This window comes from Ursus arctos, unplaced genomic scaffold (genome assembly GCF_023065955.2).
Source record: "Ursus arctos isolate Adak ecotype North America unplaced genomic scaffold, UrsArc2.0 scaffold_19, whole genome shotgun sequence".
In the NCBI taxonomy this organism is placed as follows: Eukaryota; Metazoa; Chordata; class Mammalia; order Carnivora; family Ursidae; genus Ursus; species Ursus arctos.
Window position 1 is genome coordinate 48,032,530 of NW_026622863.1, and position 16,340 is coordinate 48,048,869.

General features: G+C 56.2%; 1 protein-coding gene across 4 annotated transcripts; it reads left to right on the plus strand.

The window, feature by feature from the left end:
• Positions 1-2,224: 2,224 nt before the first annotated feature.
• On the plus strand, positions 2,225-15,349 carry VASP (vasodilator stimulated phosphoprotein). Of its 4 annotated transcripts, none has more exons than XM_026482044.4 (13): positions 2,225-2,603; positions 9,614-9,785; positions 9,891-10,056; positions 11,116-11,209; positions 11,706-11,755; positions 11,887-12,125; positions 12,282-12,382; positions 12,959-13,010; positions 13,165-13,201; positions 13,441-13,486; positions 13,652-13,742; positions 14,318-14,375; positions 14,500-15,349. In XM_026482044.4, the coding sequence occupies exons 1-13, from the start codon at positions 2,599-2,601 to the stop codon at positions 14,535-14,537; spliced, it is 1,149 nt and encodes a 382-aa protein (XP_026337829.2). In that variant the 5' UTR covers positions 2,225-2,598; the 3' UTR covers positions 14,538-15,349. The 4 variants fall into 4 exon arrangements, with proteins under 4 accessions (XP_026337829.2, XP_026337831.2, XP_026337830.2 ...); XM_026482046.4 differs by having other exon boundaries at positions 2,250-2,603; positions 13,168-13,201; XM_026482045.4 differs by having other exon boundaries at positions 2,263-2,603; positions 12,285-12,382.
• Positions 15,350-16,340: the final 991 nt, after the last annotated feature.

The window sequence follows — 16,340 nt, forward strand, 5'->3', positions numbered from 1 at the left end:
GTGATACCTTAGAGACTACTTTCATGCCATTTACACGCCTCATTTTTTTTCGTTGCTGCTCAGCACTGCAGACAAGGGGATCTACCATGGTTTTCGTTATCCATCCTCCTCTTGATGGACATTTTTAAAAAAGATTTTATTTCTTTGTTTGAGAGAGAGAGTGAGTGAGCATGAGCAGGAGGGAGGAGCAGAAGGAGAGGGAGAAGCAGACCCTGCTGAGCAGAGAGCCCCATGTGGGACTTGATCCCAGGACCCCGTGATCACCGTCTGAACTAAAGGCGACACTTAAGCGACTGAGCCACCTAGGCGCCCCTTGATGGACATTTAAACTATTTCTAATTTCTTGCTCTCACATCGCTGCTGTCACAAAGATCTTTGATAAGGCTTCTTTTTTTAATTTTTTTTAAAGATTTTATTTATTTATTCGACAGAGATAGAGACAGCCAGCGAGAGAGGGAACACAAGCAGGGGAAGAGGGAGAGGAAGAAGCAGGCTCATAGTGGAGGAGCCTGATGTGGGGCTCGATCCCAGAACGCTGGGATCACGCCCTGAGCCGAAGGTAGATGCTTAACCACTGTGCCACCCAGGCGCCCCGTGTGCCACGCAGGCGCCCCAGGCTTCTTGATTACACATGCCAGTCTCTCTAGTGTAAGGGTCCTGCCATCTGTTTTGTACAGCTCCTGAGCTAAGAATGGTTTTTACATTTTTAAAAGGATGGGAGGAAAAAAGGGAATATGTGAAAGGGACCCTATGTCTGATATGCCCCCAATATTTACTATTTGGACCTTTATAGAAAACATTGCTGACCGAAGTGCAGGTGGCACACAGAAGCACCAGCCCTCCCATTTCACAGAGGGGAAAGCTGAGCCACAGAGAGGAGAAAAAAATTGCCCGAGGTCACACAGAACTGGGGTTCTCATTCTGGCGGATAAATGTGTGTTGAGCTGCTGTTCCGGGCTTGGCTGGATTGACCGAGGCACAGAAACTGATCACGTCTACCCCTGTCCCCAAAGAACTCACAGCTGAGGAGACACAGCCGGAAGTAATTATAACTTAGTCGGATCAGCGTTCAAGATCTCCCAGAGCAGGGTAGAGAAGGGGAGATTACTCAGTTCTTTAGAGGGGAATTCATGTCAGAGCATGGCCTCGAAGGATGAGGTGAAGCTGGACAAGGTGATTCCCTCACCCGGTCACTGGGGTCTGCGAATTGTTGGTTTTACACTCCTACCTCGCACCCAGGCACCACTATGATTCTGAGGGCTCAGGCAAGAGGGCTACGGCCCAGAGTTATTCTTTACCTCCAGGCCTCAGTTTACCCATTTGTGAACGTTCAGCTGATGATGTCCCAGGCATCCTGCCCACGCCTAGGGCACCTGACCCCGGCCAGGTGGCGCTCTACGGGAGGGGAGTGGCCACTAGTGGCGTCACATGGGGCGGGGCCTGCGGGACCCGCTGCGGAAGCCTGGGAGGGTGTTGGGGCTGAGCCCCAAGCCGCCGCTTGGGGGAGGGGGTTCCTAGGAGCCAGCACTAGGGTGGGTGCCCCTGCCTCCGCGCCCTCCTACTTCTGGATGATCCCCCCATCCTCTGCGGGCGACACTGAGTCATGGCGAGGCATGCGTGGAGAGAGGTCCAGGGGCTTTACCCACATGGGAACCTGGAGTCCCATCTCCACCCAGGTCCAGCCGCACCCCCACCCCCACCCCTCGGCTGTGAGTCAGCGGCCGGCCGCGCCCCCTCGGCCCACTTCCTCCTCACCTTCCTGGGGCGGGCGGGGGGCGGTGAGAGGGATGGGGCCCTCTCCGCCCATCCCCCTCCTGTGCTGGGGAAGGGGGTTCACCCCTTTGTAACCCTTCATAAATTGGCAGAGAAGAGAGACGTTGTGGGTCTGAAGGTAGCATTTAAGGGAGAAAATTTGAGAGTATGCTTAACCAGAAGATTCTCTTCGCCCCCCCCCCAACTGAGCAGAATGTGAAGAAATGGAGAAGTCGTTGGGGAGGGTGAGAAGAAATTGTGTCCCCATTAAGATCCTCCTAGGAATTTCCATCGTGGGAGAGAACGAGGGATCAGAAGGATCCCTTACCCTCCACCAAACTTGCCCCCTAATTTGGGGGTGACCCTCGGCGGGCATCCCTAGGCAATAAGGTTGGGGAAGAGGTAAATAGCGGAAGTCTAGAGTTCCGCGTTGCCCTTTTAAGCGCCCTTCACCCCCCCACCCCACTGTCTTGAGGTGTCCGCGGCCCCTTTAAGGCGCAGGGCATTGTGGGTGCGGGGAGTGGAATTTTGGAACGAAATGTAGCGAAGAGAAGTACAGTAGTAAGAGTAACATTGTACCCGCCGCCGGCCGAGGGGGCGCGCCGGGGACAGGACGCCGCACCCCCTTTCTGCAGCAGGGACCCCCGATCAAACCTCCAGAGGGAGGAGGCGCCTGAGGACCCGCCCCGGCCCCGTCCACGTTCCCCCCAGGAAGCCGGACTCTATGGGGCGGGACCCTGGGGCAGACTGAGCAGAATCTGGAGCCAGCCCCGAACCCCGAACCTTGAGCCAGGGCCGCCCCGGGAGCACCCACCCGTGGGTGCGCCGCCCTCCCGCTGAGCAGCCATGAGGTGAGCCTCGAACTGCCTCCAAACCCTTCCGCGCTCCGCGCGGGCTGCCGCCCCGCCTTTGTCCCCCTCCCCCAGCTTGCTCCGGGCTGGAATTTGGGGACAGGGCACTGGGGGCCTCGGATTTGAGGCCGAGGCCCCTTGGACGAGTTCCAAATACTGATCACTTCGCCATGACTCCGAAGGCTTGGGGTGGTGCCTGTGAGGTTCTCCTGGGAGCCCTCAGATTTGGGGGCGCTCCGAGGACTCCCGAATTTCTTAAAGACTTTTCAGAGAACCTCCAAGTTGGCAGATACTCCCTGCATGGAGGCCAGGATTTAGGCAGGGCTCAGACTTCCCCCCAGATCTCAACTCGGGCTCTGGGAGGGATGGCGGGGGGACCGGTTTGGGGGTCCCTGGGACCTGGAAGAGACATTTGCGACGTAGACCTTGGTTTGCGGGGTCTCCCTTTACGTGGCGATGGAAAAAGCTTTCCCAAGTGGGACCTCGCTACTTAACTTTGGGGGTACTTAACCCCCTAAATTTGGGGGGCTCTCGTCCTCCTGTGGAGGTTGGTGTGGACGGACCCACGGACCCAGACGCAGCCTCGAGGGTCTGGTTGGGACTCCCCTCCCCCGCCGCTCCCCACCCACACTCTGCTTAAAACAAGCGGTGCCTAGGACGGAGCTCCAGCGCTTAGCACTGAGGGCGGCTCCCCGGCCCGGGGCCAGAAGGGCGGCCCCTCGCCCCCACCTGCGCCCTCCTGGGGAGGGAGGGGGCGCGGCAACTGGGGGTAGAGGGGCCTTTGTCTTCCTGACTCACCTGTCGAGACAGCTGGTGTGGGGGGGGCGGGCAAGGAGCGCTGTGGGCCGGCTGCTTTCCCCACCACGCGCCTCCCCCTGCTCTCACCACCGCCCCCCTTCCTGGCCATCCGGTGCTGTGGGGTTGGTGGGGGGGGGGCGCTGTAAAGCTTCAAGGTCACAGCCCTCTCCCCCTGGGATCCAGGCTTCCAAGATAGTTCCAGCTATCTTCCCAGGAATTTAATCCTGGGGGTGGGGGGCCCAAAGGACCCAAGGATTTTGTGTTACCCGGTCCTCCCGCAGAACTCCTGGGCTCACCTGAGGGCGGGGCCGGTGTGGGCTGGGGGACCGGCGTAGACCCTCCCCCACTCTCCCCGGCCCCCCATAATCTCTCCCTTGGGGCCTGAGCTTGACAATACTATCTCCCTTCCTCCACTCTCTCAGGGACTTCCTGCCCCCAAAGCCCCCAGCTTGAGGGGGAGGCCCCTGAGGAGGCCTGGGGATTAACCCCCTGGTGCCCACATCCTCCCACTTCCCCCTACGTTCTCAGGCCTCTGCCCTCTGACATCAAGAGTGGCATTGCTTTTTATGACCATTAGACAGTCCCCTCCGCATGTGTTCCTTCTGACGTGAAAGTGTTGGAAAATTTGGAGCCAGGGGGCACCACAGACACCCTCAAGGTCTCCTGCCTACCCCCATTATAGCAACAGCTCTTCAAGGCCTGCCCCGGAGAGGGGGCATTTTTCGGGAGCCAGGCTCTCTTCCCTCACCCTCTTCCCAGGGGACTCAACTCTCCCACTGCTCCCCAGCCCCGCCCCTCGCCCCCCCTCGCGTTTCCGGTCCCAGGCACCGTGGAAGGCGGATGGCGGATGTCCGAGTTAGTGCTGCCTCACTCACTGTGAGACCGTAAAAGGGCAGGAGCAGTGTCTGGGCCGGCCTCCCGGCCCCCCTCCCCCAGTCCCGGAGGCCTTGGTCCTCCCACAGGGCCCCCCACTTTTGGATGCTGCCAAACCTCCCACCTCCTGGGGGGTGGATAGGAGTTGAGCTGCTTCGTGTCCCACCAGAGGGTTACTCCTACCAACCCGAGGGGTCTTCCCTGCTGGTGGCCACACCCAACTTGCTGGGCTGTGCCCCCTCTTCCAGGACAGCTAGGATTCAAAAAGACCCTTGATGAGGTCAGCTGGGGAAACTGAGTCTCAGAGAGACAGGTCTGGCCCGAGATCGCTCAGCAATTCACAGGCAGTGTTGAGGGAGGGGAGGGGACTGGGATCCTCTGATTTCTGTCTGGTTTGGCTGGGGACAGCCTTGGGGGCAGTAGGAAGAGAGGATGTTAAAATGGAAAATTACAAGATATAGTTCTTTTTCTCCCAGTTTGACAAATATTTGTTGAGTGTCTGCTGTGTGCGAGACTCAGCTGGAATTCTGGGAAGGCTGAGAAAGGGGGCAGAGGTCTGAGAATCTCAGGGCAGAAGGGACTCGAGAAGTATTTGGGTCCATTTCTTTACTCTTCCAGTAATGGTAATCATTGTTACCTTTTTTTTTTTTTTTTTTAAGATTTTATTTATTATTTATTCGACAGAGATAGAGACAGCCAGCTAGAGAGGGAACACAAGCAGGGGGAGTGGGAGAGGAAGAAGCAGGCTCATAGCGGAAGAGCCTGATGTGGGGCTCGATCCCATAATGCCGGGATCACGACCTGAGCCGAAGGCGGACGCTTAACCGCTGTGCCACCCAGGCACCCCGGTAATCGTTGTTACCTTAAACAAATTTTAAAAAAATAATAATAAGAGACCATTTGATCAAACATCTACTCTGTGCCAGGCACAGTACTGTTATGATTGCCTCCCTCCATGGGACAACTGAGACACAGAGAAATTAAGTAAATCACCTATTAAAGTCAGTTTGAAAGTAGGCAACTCTGGATTTGCATTTAGGGCAGTCTCCAGACTATGATACTATTATTACAGAAAAAGGAAAATAAAACCTTTCATGGTCTTTAAAAAAAAAAAAAAATACAACACCACCACACGTAACATGTTTTTCCTATATGAACACTTCAGATAATGCAGATAAGCAAAACAAACCCTTTACCTTCCTGTTCATTTATGGGAAACTGAGGCTTATCGGGGAGGAGGGATTAGAGTGAACCCACACAAACCCAAAGACCCTAGATCTGGTTGCTTACCCAGGCTTGCTTCAAAGACTTGCGGTTTGCAAGGGTTGTAGTGGTGTGCGCATGGGGGGCTGGGGGTGGATTACAAGTTTTATGGTTTAAAGAGGCTGTGGGGTAAATCCTGAGTGGGGCAGGGGGGGGATGAAGGGGTGAAGGAAGGGCAAGCCACTAATCTGGAAGGCTTGAGTAAACCAGAGTGACTATGCTTGATTGCCTCTAGTGATGAGAAACCCTCTTCCTCCTGTTTTGACGCCCAGCTGCCTGTGTGGAGTCTGTGCCAAGTTCCAGGTCCCAAGCTTAGGGCTTTTCTTATCTCTTTGAATCCTTACAGCAAACTCAGTGAGTTCTGGTTTCCAGGGCTGGAAACTGCAGCTCAGATTGGAAGCCACATAGCCTTTGTCATCCACCACATGTTGGAGAGTTTTCCCGAATGCAGGGACTTCTGGGGGGAGGTGTGGGGTCCTGGGCTGGCGAGGGGAGCCCATGGGAATCAGGCGCACCCCCGTTTCAGACCCACTCCCTGCTTCCTGGGCTGTGGGATTTTTCCATTCAAGCTTTTGCCTGGTTTAGAGTTTTATTTTTTGAACTTAAGTAATGAATTAGTGTTTTCTAGGTAATACGGGCCCGTGGTTGGAAAAGAGGAAAGAAAGAAGCAGTTCAAAAGGGTAAACAGCACCAAGCGTCCATTTCCTCCCTCCTTCCTCAGGCCCCGGTCGGTGGCCCTCCTCCGAGGCAGCCCCAGTTAGCCTCCTGAGAAGCTGCCTCTGTCCCTATCACCTCACCCCCTTGTGTGCGGGTGTATTTATAGCCCCTCACGTTTTTTTTTAAACCGCCAATACACATCAGTTTATACCTCGCCTCTTAAAAAATTCTGCTTAGCTCTTTCCTCATCTTTAAATGAGGTTAAGAACGTGGGTAGACCAGGGTTCAAATAGGAGCCCCTCCGCGTACTTGCTGAATGACCTGGGACAACTGTCTTCAGCTCTCTGTGCCCACAGTTGCTTATCTGTTAAAAGGGTAAGCACCAGAGCCCCCGCCGCGAGGTCACGTGCAAATTGGGGCCCAGTACCTAAAACAATATCTGGGACAAAAGCTGACCCATAAACGACAGTGCCTTTGTTGAGAGTTTTTCCTTTTAACGATGAACAACGAATTGGCTAATTCGGCAACTACTGAGTACCTACTACGTGCCAAGGCACCATTCTGGGTTGTCAGGACACAGCAGGGAACAAAAAGAAAAAGAATCTCTGCCCTGACGGTTTGGTAGCGGAGGCAGGGATCCATCAGGCAGGATCCCTGCTGCGGAATGGAACTTGGGACCAGAAGGAGAAGTTTTTCCTGCTAGGGTAGTCAGGGAGGGCTTCTCAGAAGAGGCGACATGTAAGCGGAGACCCGAAGGAGGTGAGAATACAGGTTGAGGGAGAACAAATGCACAGGCCTGAGGGGGTAATCTGTCTGGCATGCTGAAGGAGCCCCGGGGAGGCCAGTGAGGTTGGAACAGAGCAGTGGGGCTGGAACAGCAAGCTTGAGGGAGGGAAGCAGCGATGAGATCAGAGATCACACAGCTCGCGCAGACCACAGAGAGAACTTGGCTTTTAGTCTGCGGGGAGCCACGGGAGCTTTCCGAGAAGAGGAGGGACACGATCTGACTTGTGTTCTAACAGGATCCTTGTGCTGTAATGGGGACACTGTGGCCTGGAGAGGGGCAGGACCAGCCTGGGGTCACTCAGCAGACGCCCAGTTCTCCAGCCAGGCCAGACACTCAGCAGGGCAAGGCTGCTTGGGAGAGCAAAGTGCAGCCAGGGTGGGGTAGCAGCTCTAGCCCCGGGCGCCTGGCCAGAGTCTGCCCTGGGTGTGAGTGGCAGGTGTGGGCGAGGCCTTAACCCAGCCCTGCCAGGGGCAGCGGGAGCCAGAAACAGTCCCCGAGGCTGCACTTGTCTGGAAACAGCACCTGATATTTGGGTAGGGCCCACGCAGTCTCCGGTGGTGGTGAAGACCCGGGACCTGAAAGCCAGGTGGCCTGGGTTCAAATCCTTGCTCTGTTGCTTACCAGCTGTGTGATCCTGGACAAGTCCCTCAGCCTCTCTGGGCCTCCATTTATAGTCCTCACTTGCCAAACGAAGATGAAAACAGTGCCCATGTTGAAGGGCTGCAGTGAGAATGAAATGAGTGTCTCTGGAAAGGGCTTCGAGAGCCTGACTAGCTGTGGTGCCTGGTAAGAGGGAGGTGCCTCAACTGTATAAACTTATGGGGAGGAACGGGGGCTCAGCTTCCTGGCCTAGGAACTGGGTCTGCCGAGGGGCTTTCCCTGCCCTGTCTCTTACATTAGCGTCACGCCCCAGCACCCAGCCCTGGCTGAGACAGAGCCATTGCCCGTATAATTTATCTCCCCGGAAACCCCTGACCACCAACTTCCTCTTTTCAGGAAAAAGTCCGCTGGGGGGTGGGGTGGGGTGGGGACTAGTGCTTCCCCCTGGTCTGTATGTGAACCTTGGGCAAGTCACTTCCCATCTGGAAGCCTGAGTTTCCTCACTGAGGGAGGCGGCTTGGAACCAACCCAGAAGGACTGGTGGGGGCTTCGGAGGGATGTGGCCGTCTGACTCCCCAGTGGTGTCTTCTGTTCAGGGTGCCGTGAAAGGGATGCTGACAGTTACTAAGCACTCAGTACGTGCCAGGCACTGTGCCAAGTGCTTTCTGTGCCCAGACTCCATTTACTCCTCCCACTGCGCTGGGAGTCGGCTGGAAGATCCCCACTTTGCAGGCGAGGAAGAAGAGTTACCTGGGTGGGAAGGTGGCTTCCCTGAGTCACATGGAGTAGGTGTCTCTGAGGATCTGAACCCAGGTCTGTGGATGGCAGATCCCGAACTCTGAACCAGTTTCCTGACCCTTCCCTGCCAAGGCCTTCTGCAGGAGGCCTCCCTGACCCCCAGGCCAGGGCAGGTGCTCCTTCTGGGCACCCCAGCCCTGGCCTTGGGTTGGCACTGTCTGGGGATGGGACCTTCTCCTGCCCTGGAGGGCGGGGCCAGGGCCGTCTGGATCATTGCCCAAGACCTCGGCCTGACAGAGCAGGGAGTGTCTGCTGATGGCCGCTGGTGCCCGGGAGCCGGATGGATGGGGCGGAAGAGCCTGGGATCTAGCATCCATACCCAGCATCCTGCAGACCTCACCCTTCCCCTCCCTGAGGCTTGACTTCGTCTTCTTCTTCTTTTTTTTTTTTTTTTTTTTTTTTTTTAAGATTTTATTTATTTATTCGACAGAGATAGAGACAGCCAGCGAGAGAGGGAACACAAGCAGGGGGAGTGGGAGAGGAAGAAGCAGGCTCATAGCGGAAGAGCCTGATGTGGGGCTCGATCCCATAACGCCAGGATCATGCCCTGAGCCAAAGGCAGACGCTTAACCACTGTGCCACCCAGGCGCCCCTTGGCTTCGTCTTCTGACCTGAGCAGGGAGTGGGGGCTGGGGGACTGGTCAAGCACCCTGGCAGAGATAGGGAAACTGAGTCTGAGAGCACCAGGCAGGGGCTAGTCCCCAGTGTTGCCCAGAGATCTCGCTGGGTCCCCACCATCCCGCTTCTGAGTCCCCTCGTCTGGCTGTCTCCCGACTCTGTCTTCCTCCATCTGCCTATCTTACTCCCTTCCGTCCTTGCCTGTCTCCAGCCCCTGCCTTTCCACTTGTTCCCTCCCCCATTCCCAGTCTGTCTGTCTCTGTCTCTCCCTTCTCCCCGGTCTCCCCACATCCGGTCTCCCCACATCCGTCTGAATGTTTGTCTCTTCCCGTCTATCCGTCTGACTCTTCCTCTCTCTCACGGTCCCAGTTCACCTGTTTGTTTCCCTTCCAGTCTGTCTCTGTCCCACCTGGCTGCTTCTCTCCCATCCTCTACTTGGGTCTCCCCATCTGCCTGTCTCTGACCCTCTCCCCTGTCGGGGTGTCTCCCTCCCCCTCCCATGCCAGGAAGCTCTGAATGTCCCTGGGAGACCCGGATGCAGGTGACCGGCCACTTGGAGGGTGGGGGCCGTGCTCCCCTCCGCTAACCCGCCCTTCGCCCTGCCCTCTCCCCGCAGTGAGACGGTTATCTGCTCCAGCTGGGCCACTGTGATGCTTTACGATGACAGCAACAAGCGATGGGTGCCGGCGGGCACAGGCCCCCAGGCTTTCAGCCGAGTCCAGATCTACCACAACCCCACCGCCAATTCCTTCCGGGTTGTCGGCTGGAAGATGCAGCCAGAACAGCAGGTGAAGCCTCCCCCTCCCCCTCCCCTCCCCCTCCCTTCCCCCTCCGGGCTGCGGGGCCCCGCCCCCGCCCCCACCATCCTCACCCGCCCTCCCCCTCCCGCCAAGGTGGTCATCAACTGTGCCATCGTCCGGGGTATCAAGTATAACCAGGCCACTCCCAGTTTCCACCAGTGGCGCGACGCCCGCCAGGTCTGGGGCTTCAACTTCGGGAGCAAGGAGGACGCAGCGCAGTTCGCGGCGGCCATGGCCAGCGCCCTGGAGGCCCTGGAAGGTGAGAGGGGGCCACGGGGCCCCCGGCGCTTTACCACTCCCGAGTTAGCCCCCGTTCTCGTTGACTGCTACTGCACGGCTACCATGGAGAGTTATGGTGTGGACTTCGGAGAGGCTCCTGGGTGCCTCACGCGCACCCGCGTATATTCCGCAGGGGGTGTTTTTACACATGCATGCTCCCAGGTGCCCACCTCCCCGATCCAGATCCAAATCCAGATCCTTCCAGCCCCCAGAAGGCTCCCTGTGCCCTTTCACTAGATAGCCGTTGTAGTGATGGGTCATGAGTTAGTTTTCCCGCCTCGCTGTTAAGAAAAAGATCTCTAGTTGTATTTCTTAGACGTGAGCACGAACACGCATCCTCGGGGCTGGTGCGCGAATCAGTTGGGCCTGGGCGCGCCGGGGCCTCTGCCTTTGTAACCAGTGCCCCTGTGCTGAGGCTGTCAGTTCACCCACGGTACTCTGAGGGGCGAGGCTTTAGGAGACCGCGGTGCACTAGAGTCTGGGGGGACTGCTGTCAGACTTCACATCCCCCCAGTGACAGGCATTTGAGTGCCAGTGGGGAAGGGCTTGCTTGGCTGGGGGCACAGAAAAGTACGGTGGGTGGTTCAGGTAATGGGGGCCAGAGGCCTGGAGGTGGGTGAGGAAGAGGCTCCCAACCTTTCCAGAGAGTTCTGGGGCTGGGGTCTGAGTGGTGGTGACAGTGGTTAAGAGCCCGGAGGCTAGAAATCAGCCTGAATCGGTCTTGTTCACGCAAATTCTGGTCTGCAAGACATGGGGCAAGTGACTGACCAGAGGCAAGTGACTGCCCGCCGCAGGCCTTCGCTGGGAATCATCACAGCACCTGCCTCGTATCTGCTCAGTCAGGGGAGGCTGGTGCCGAACCTCATCCCACACCCCAGCCTGACCCGCAACCATACCCCAGCCTGAGGGTCAGGGTCTTGCAGGAAGAAGGAAGAGAGCGCCTCTGGGAGGGATTCCTGGGACAGCTGAGACACAGTGTCACAGGGTGGGGCAGAGTTCTGGGGTTGACTCACCATGGTTTTCTACTCCTGCCTTCTAGGAGGGGGGCCTCCACCACCCCCACCACCTGCGGCACCTTCCACCTGGTCTGTCCAGAATGGTCCCGCCCCAGAAGAGGTGGAACAACAGAAAAGGTGGGGCCAGCCTCTGGGTGGAGAACCTTACCAGCACCAGAGTTCTAGGATATTCCAGAACCCCTACCTCCCAGAGTCCAGAACGCTCCAACATTCAGTTTCCAGAATGTTCCTACTACTCCTAGCAGGCTAGAAATGAAGGGCTTTCAGAAAACCCCATCTCCGGGAGTCTGAGAAACTCCCACACCCAGAGTTGCAAAACCTTCTGACCCCTCAAGTCCTGGTCCCCCACATTCCCAGAGTCCCAAAGTGGGTTGTTTAAAAGATCTTGGGCATTTTGTAATTCACATGTTCTTGAGAGTCTGATGACTCGAATGCTAACATCTTGGCCCCACCCTGACCCTGCCCTTCCCCCCATCTCTTCCTGGGCCCCTGGGGGAGGAAGGCAAGGGCGGGGATTGGCAGTCACCCTCCCTGGAGACCTGGGAGGGGAGCCAGGAGGTTGCTGGCCATCCTTGGGCCCCTGAGTGACAACAACTCCATCACCCCTTCCCAGGCAGCAGCCGGGCCCCCCAGAGCACATGGAGCGCCGAGTCTCCAATGCAGGTGATTGCTCGGTGGCCCTGGGGGGGATGAGGACCAAGGGTGAGGGGGGCTCCCCAAGGAGGGGGTGGGCCAGCTGGACATCGAGGAGTGAGTCTTCTCTCTTAGCACCCTCCTTTTCTGTGTTCTTCCAGGAGGCCCACCTGCTCCCCCAGCTGGGGGGCCACCCCCACCTCCAGGACCTCCTCCTCCTCCAGGGCCCCCCCCACCCCCTGGTGCCCCCTCAGGGGTCTCAGCTGCAGGGCACGGAGCAGGGGGAGGCCCGCCCCCTGCACCCCCTCTCCCCACAGCACAAGGCCCCAGTGGTGGGGGAACAGGGGCCCCCGGCCTTGCAGCAGCCATTGCTGGAGCCAAACTCAGGAAAGTCAGCAAGGTGAGGGGGCCATGTGGGGCAGGATGTGGGGTGACGACCCTGATGGAATAATGGGATGAGGCCAGAGTTGCTGGGGATGGGGGTGTCACAGGAGGGCTGGGGGGGGGGGGCAAGTGGCCTGCCCATAAAGCCCCCTTCCCTTTGTAACTTCTCCAGCAGGAGGAGGCCTCAGGGGGGCCCCCAGCCCCCAAAGCAGAGAGCAGTCGGAGCACGGGTGGGGGGCTGATGGAAGAGATGAACGCCATGCTGGCCCGGAGGTGAGCCTGAGCCTGGAGCCATCAATGCCTTGGAAAGCTCTGGGAAGAAACCCCTCAGACCAGCAGTTGCCACCTGGAGATTCCAGTTCAGGGGGCGAGGTTGGGGGAGGGCTCAGATTCCCATTTGGTTTGTTTCTTTGGGTGAAAGTTCCCTCTCTGACAGACAGATTTGGGATTTAATGCTGGAGATTACATTCTGCTGAGATGGCTGAGGTTTGGAACCACCTAGGTAGCCTCCGGAATGTTCTGAAACCCAGAATTCTAGGACCTCAGGAGGTCTCCCTGTAGGAGATTCTGCCTCAGAATCTTGGAAACTCAGATTCCTAGAATCCCAGCCGTCTAAGACAGAGACTTCTTCCCACCCTTAGAATTTTTGATTTCCAAATGTGAGAATCGTAAGCCCCCACCCCAGTTGGAGAACAGCACTCTCGTTAACTTCTAAAACTCCAGTTTCCTTAGCTTTGGAGAATTCCAGAACTCTACACCTTAGACTCCACCTTTCTAGAACTCTGGTAAGAATTACTGAGTGGCTGAGGGAGGGCTGAAGTCATCTGTTTTTGCCTGTCCCTCCTGCAGAAGGAAAGCCACACAAGTTGGGGAGAAACCCCCCAAGGATGAATCTGCCAATGTGAGTTAGGGGCTCTTCCTGCCATACGCACCTTAGGCTGTACCATTCGGGCAGGGCTACTGGGGAGGGCCGGGGGTGTGATAGGAATGGGCGGGGTTTGAAGCCGGAGCAAAGAAAGAGCAGGCGGTCTCATGACAGTTTTACTTCCCACCAGCAGGAGGAGCCAGAGGCCAGAGTCCCAGCCCAGAGTGGTGAGTGAGCCAGTCTAGCCTTGGAACTACAAGTCTCAGGGTACCCCGTTCTCACGTGGAATGCCCCCTCATGGGGGAGTCTGCAAACAATGCTGGGGATTGTAGTCTCCTAAGAAGGTTCTTTGAACAGGGGGTTCCTTGAACAGGGGCTGATGGGGCTCGGGGCGGGGCGGGGGGGGGCGGAGATGGAGGTGGGACCCCTTGTCCCTGATCTTCCTGGTTTGTCGCCTTTCCCCCAGAACCTGTGCGGAGACCCTGGGAGAAGAACAGCACAACCTTGCCAAGGTGGGCCATCCATGCTGCCTGCTCCCTCCCCCCCCCCCCCCACAAATAGATGGGATTTGCCAAATTTGTAGGAAGGAACACAATGCGACCCCTGGAACGGGAAGCAGGGGAGGCAGACCCTCTCTCTAACCGCATTTCTGTTCCAAACCACACCGACTCTCCTAGGATGAAGTCCTCTTCTTCCGTGACCACTTCCGAGGCCCACCCCTCTACGCCCAGCTCCAGTGATGAGTCAGACCTGGAGAGAGTGAAACAGGTAGCTTCGAGAGGGGCCCAGGGGTGAAGTCTGGGGGCTAGAAAGGGGCCACAGGAAGAAAGGAGATCCGGGTCCAAACTCTAACACCAACCTGTCCTGTGATTCTATGAAAAGGCCTCAGAAACCTCAGTTTTCCAGCCTGAGAAAGGGAGAGTTTGAATCAGATCAGGGATGACACACATAGCACAGCCTCCTCTTCCAGCACTGATGACAGACCTTACTAATCTATCACTGCACTCATTCGTGATGAGTACCCAGAGTCCTTTCTAGCACACTGGCCCCAGACAGCCAGCACTACCTGGAATTGGCAGGAGACTGAAATGTATTTGCCAGCCCTGGTCCTGGATGCTCTCCAGTCCTTTTCATCTGGCTCCAAGGATCCAGAATTTTCCCCTAGAATTCTCCAGTCACTCTGTGGCCTTATCAGTGATGTCACTGTGTGTGTGGGTTGGGGGGGGGGGGCAGGGGTGAGTCTTGAACCTTCTTCCTCTGGCCCTTCAGTCATTAAGAAAGGGTGGCTTCATTTCTGTAAGTCCAAGTGCCCTTCCTGATTTGTTGCACCCCATTATTTCCAGGAGCTTCTGGAAGAGGTGAGGAAGGAACTACAGAAAGTAAAAGAGGAAATCATTGAAGGTGAGGTGGTTTTTTATTTTAAACATTTGTTTTGGAGGCATCATGTCTCCTGGAAAGGGCCCTGTGTTGGAAGGGAAGGCGGAAGAGGCTCTGCCCCTGACCCCTGCCCCTTGTTTCCTTCCAGCGTTTGTCCAGGAGCTGAGGAAGCGGGGTTCCCCCTGACCACAGGGCCCGGAAGATACCATATCTCCTTTCTGCGCACCCCGCCTGTCACCCCGCTTTCCCTGCCTCAACTTGGAATTGGCCGGAGACTACACAGGAATGCATCTTCCCCACTCCCCGTCCTACTTGGAAAATTCCAAAGGGGTGTGGCTTCCTTGGCCCCCACGCCCACACCCATACTGGCTGCTGATTGGCTGGGGAGGCCCCCACCCTTTGCTCCCTTTGGTCCTTCCCCTCTGCCATCCCCTTGGGGCTGGTTCCTCTGCTGGGGATGTACCAATTAACCCCACAGTAAGGGGGAAGGAAGGAGGGAATTTCACATTCCCTTATTCTAGATTCACTTTAACGCTTAATGCCTTCGAATTTTTGTTTTTTAAAGAAAATATATATATATATATATATTTAGGTTGGGGGGAGAAAGGGAAATTTTGTTTCTCTTTGGTTTTGATAAAATTGGGGTGTGGGGAGTTTTTAAATGCTGTGCCCCCAGGCTTGTCCCATTTAGGGCAGCTATTTAAGGGGGGGGGATGTCCCACCAGGCTGGGGGCACCTCCTCCACCCCCACCCCAGGGAACTCCTTTCCCTTTGGCTCCTTTCACTTTTCTATGAGGAATTAAGATGCTATAACTTTTTGGAACCTCAGTTTTTCGGTTTTTTATTTGGGTAGGTTTTGGGGTCCAGGCCATTTTTACCCTTGGGGATAATAAGATGAGGGAGAAAGGAAAAGGGGAGGAAACCTCTCCTCTCCCACCTTCACCTTTAGCTTCTTGAAAATGGGCCCCGACGGAATAAATCTGCCAGTTTTTTATAAACGTGAAGATTTCTGGATTGATTCGAAGGGCCGCTCTGATGATGATGATGGGGGGGTGCCCCTCCCACAGTAATCCACCTTCCCCTCTTCTTCCTTCCCGCCCTCACCTCTTCCAGTTCCCACGTTACAGCAACCAGTCTACCACCCTGAGAAACCTAAGGACAGTCCCTCACTGTGTGGCACTGGGCAAGTCCCTTTGCTACCCCAGGGCCTCAGTTTCCCCATCTGGGAAACAGCTTATAGGATGACTCTGCCCCGTTCCTTTGGGAATCCTCCCAGCCTCTCTGCTAAAACCAATGAGACTTGAACCCATTTTGCAGATGGATGCCATGGTTCTCAGACACATTCTTAAAGATGACTTTTTTTTTTTTAAAGATTTTATTTATTTATTCGACAGAGAGAGAGACAGCCAGCGAGAGAGGGAATACAAGCAGGGGGAGTGAGAGAGGAAGAAGCAGGCTCATAGTGGAGGAGCCTGATGTGGGGCTCGATCCCACAACGCCGGGATCGCGCCCTGAGCCGAAGGCAGACACTTAACCGCTGTGCCACCCAGGCGCCCCTAAAGATGACTTCTTTACCCCAGAGCTCCTTTAATTATAAAATACGGTCTTAAAAAAATATAATTCAGAAATCACAGAGCTCGTACACACCCCCTTAGCGGTTCTATGGGTTGGCAGCGGGTAGGTGGGGTAGATAAACTGCCTGGTTGGAATATTCCCTTTGGATGGGGGTGGGGAACTTTAGGGCTGAGGGGCAGGTGATCCCACCGGAGGAAGCCTCTGTAGGAAGGAGGGTGAGGGTGGGCTGGGTGACCAGTCCAAAGGCAAGAAGGAAGAAGGAATCCCTGAGTACTCGAGCAGGTTTGGATGGAGATGGGAGATGTGACAAGTGCCCCATGTAGTAGGGGAACAGGTGGGGGTTCCTATGAGGGGCTAGTAGAGGACAGTGGACAAGGACAACAGTAGACCCAGAACTTCAGACAGGTAAACAAA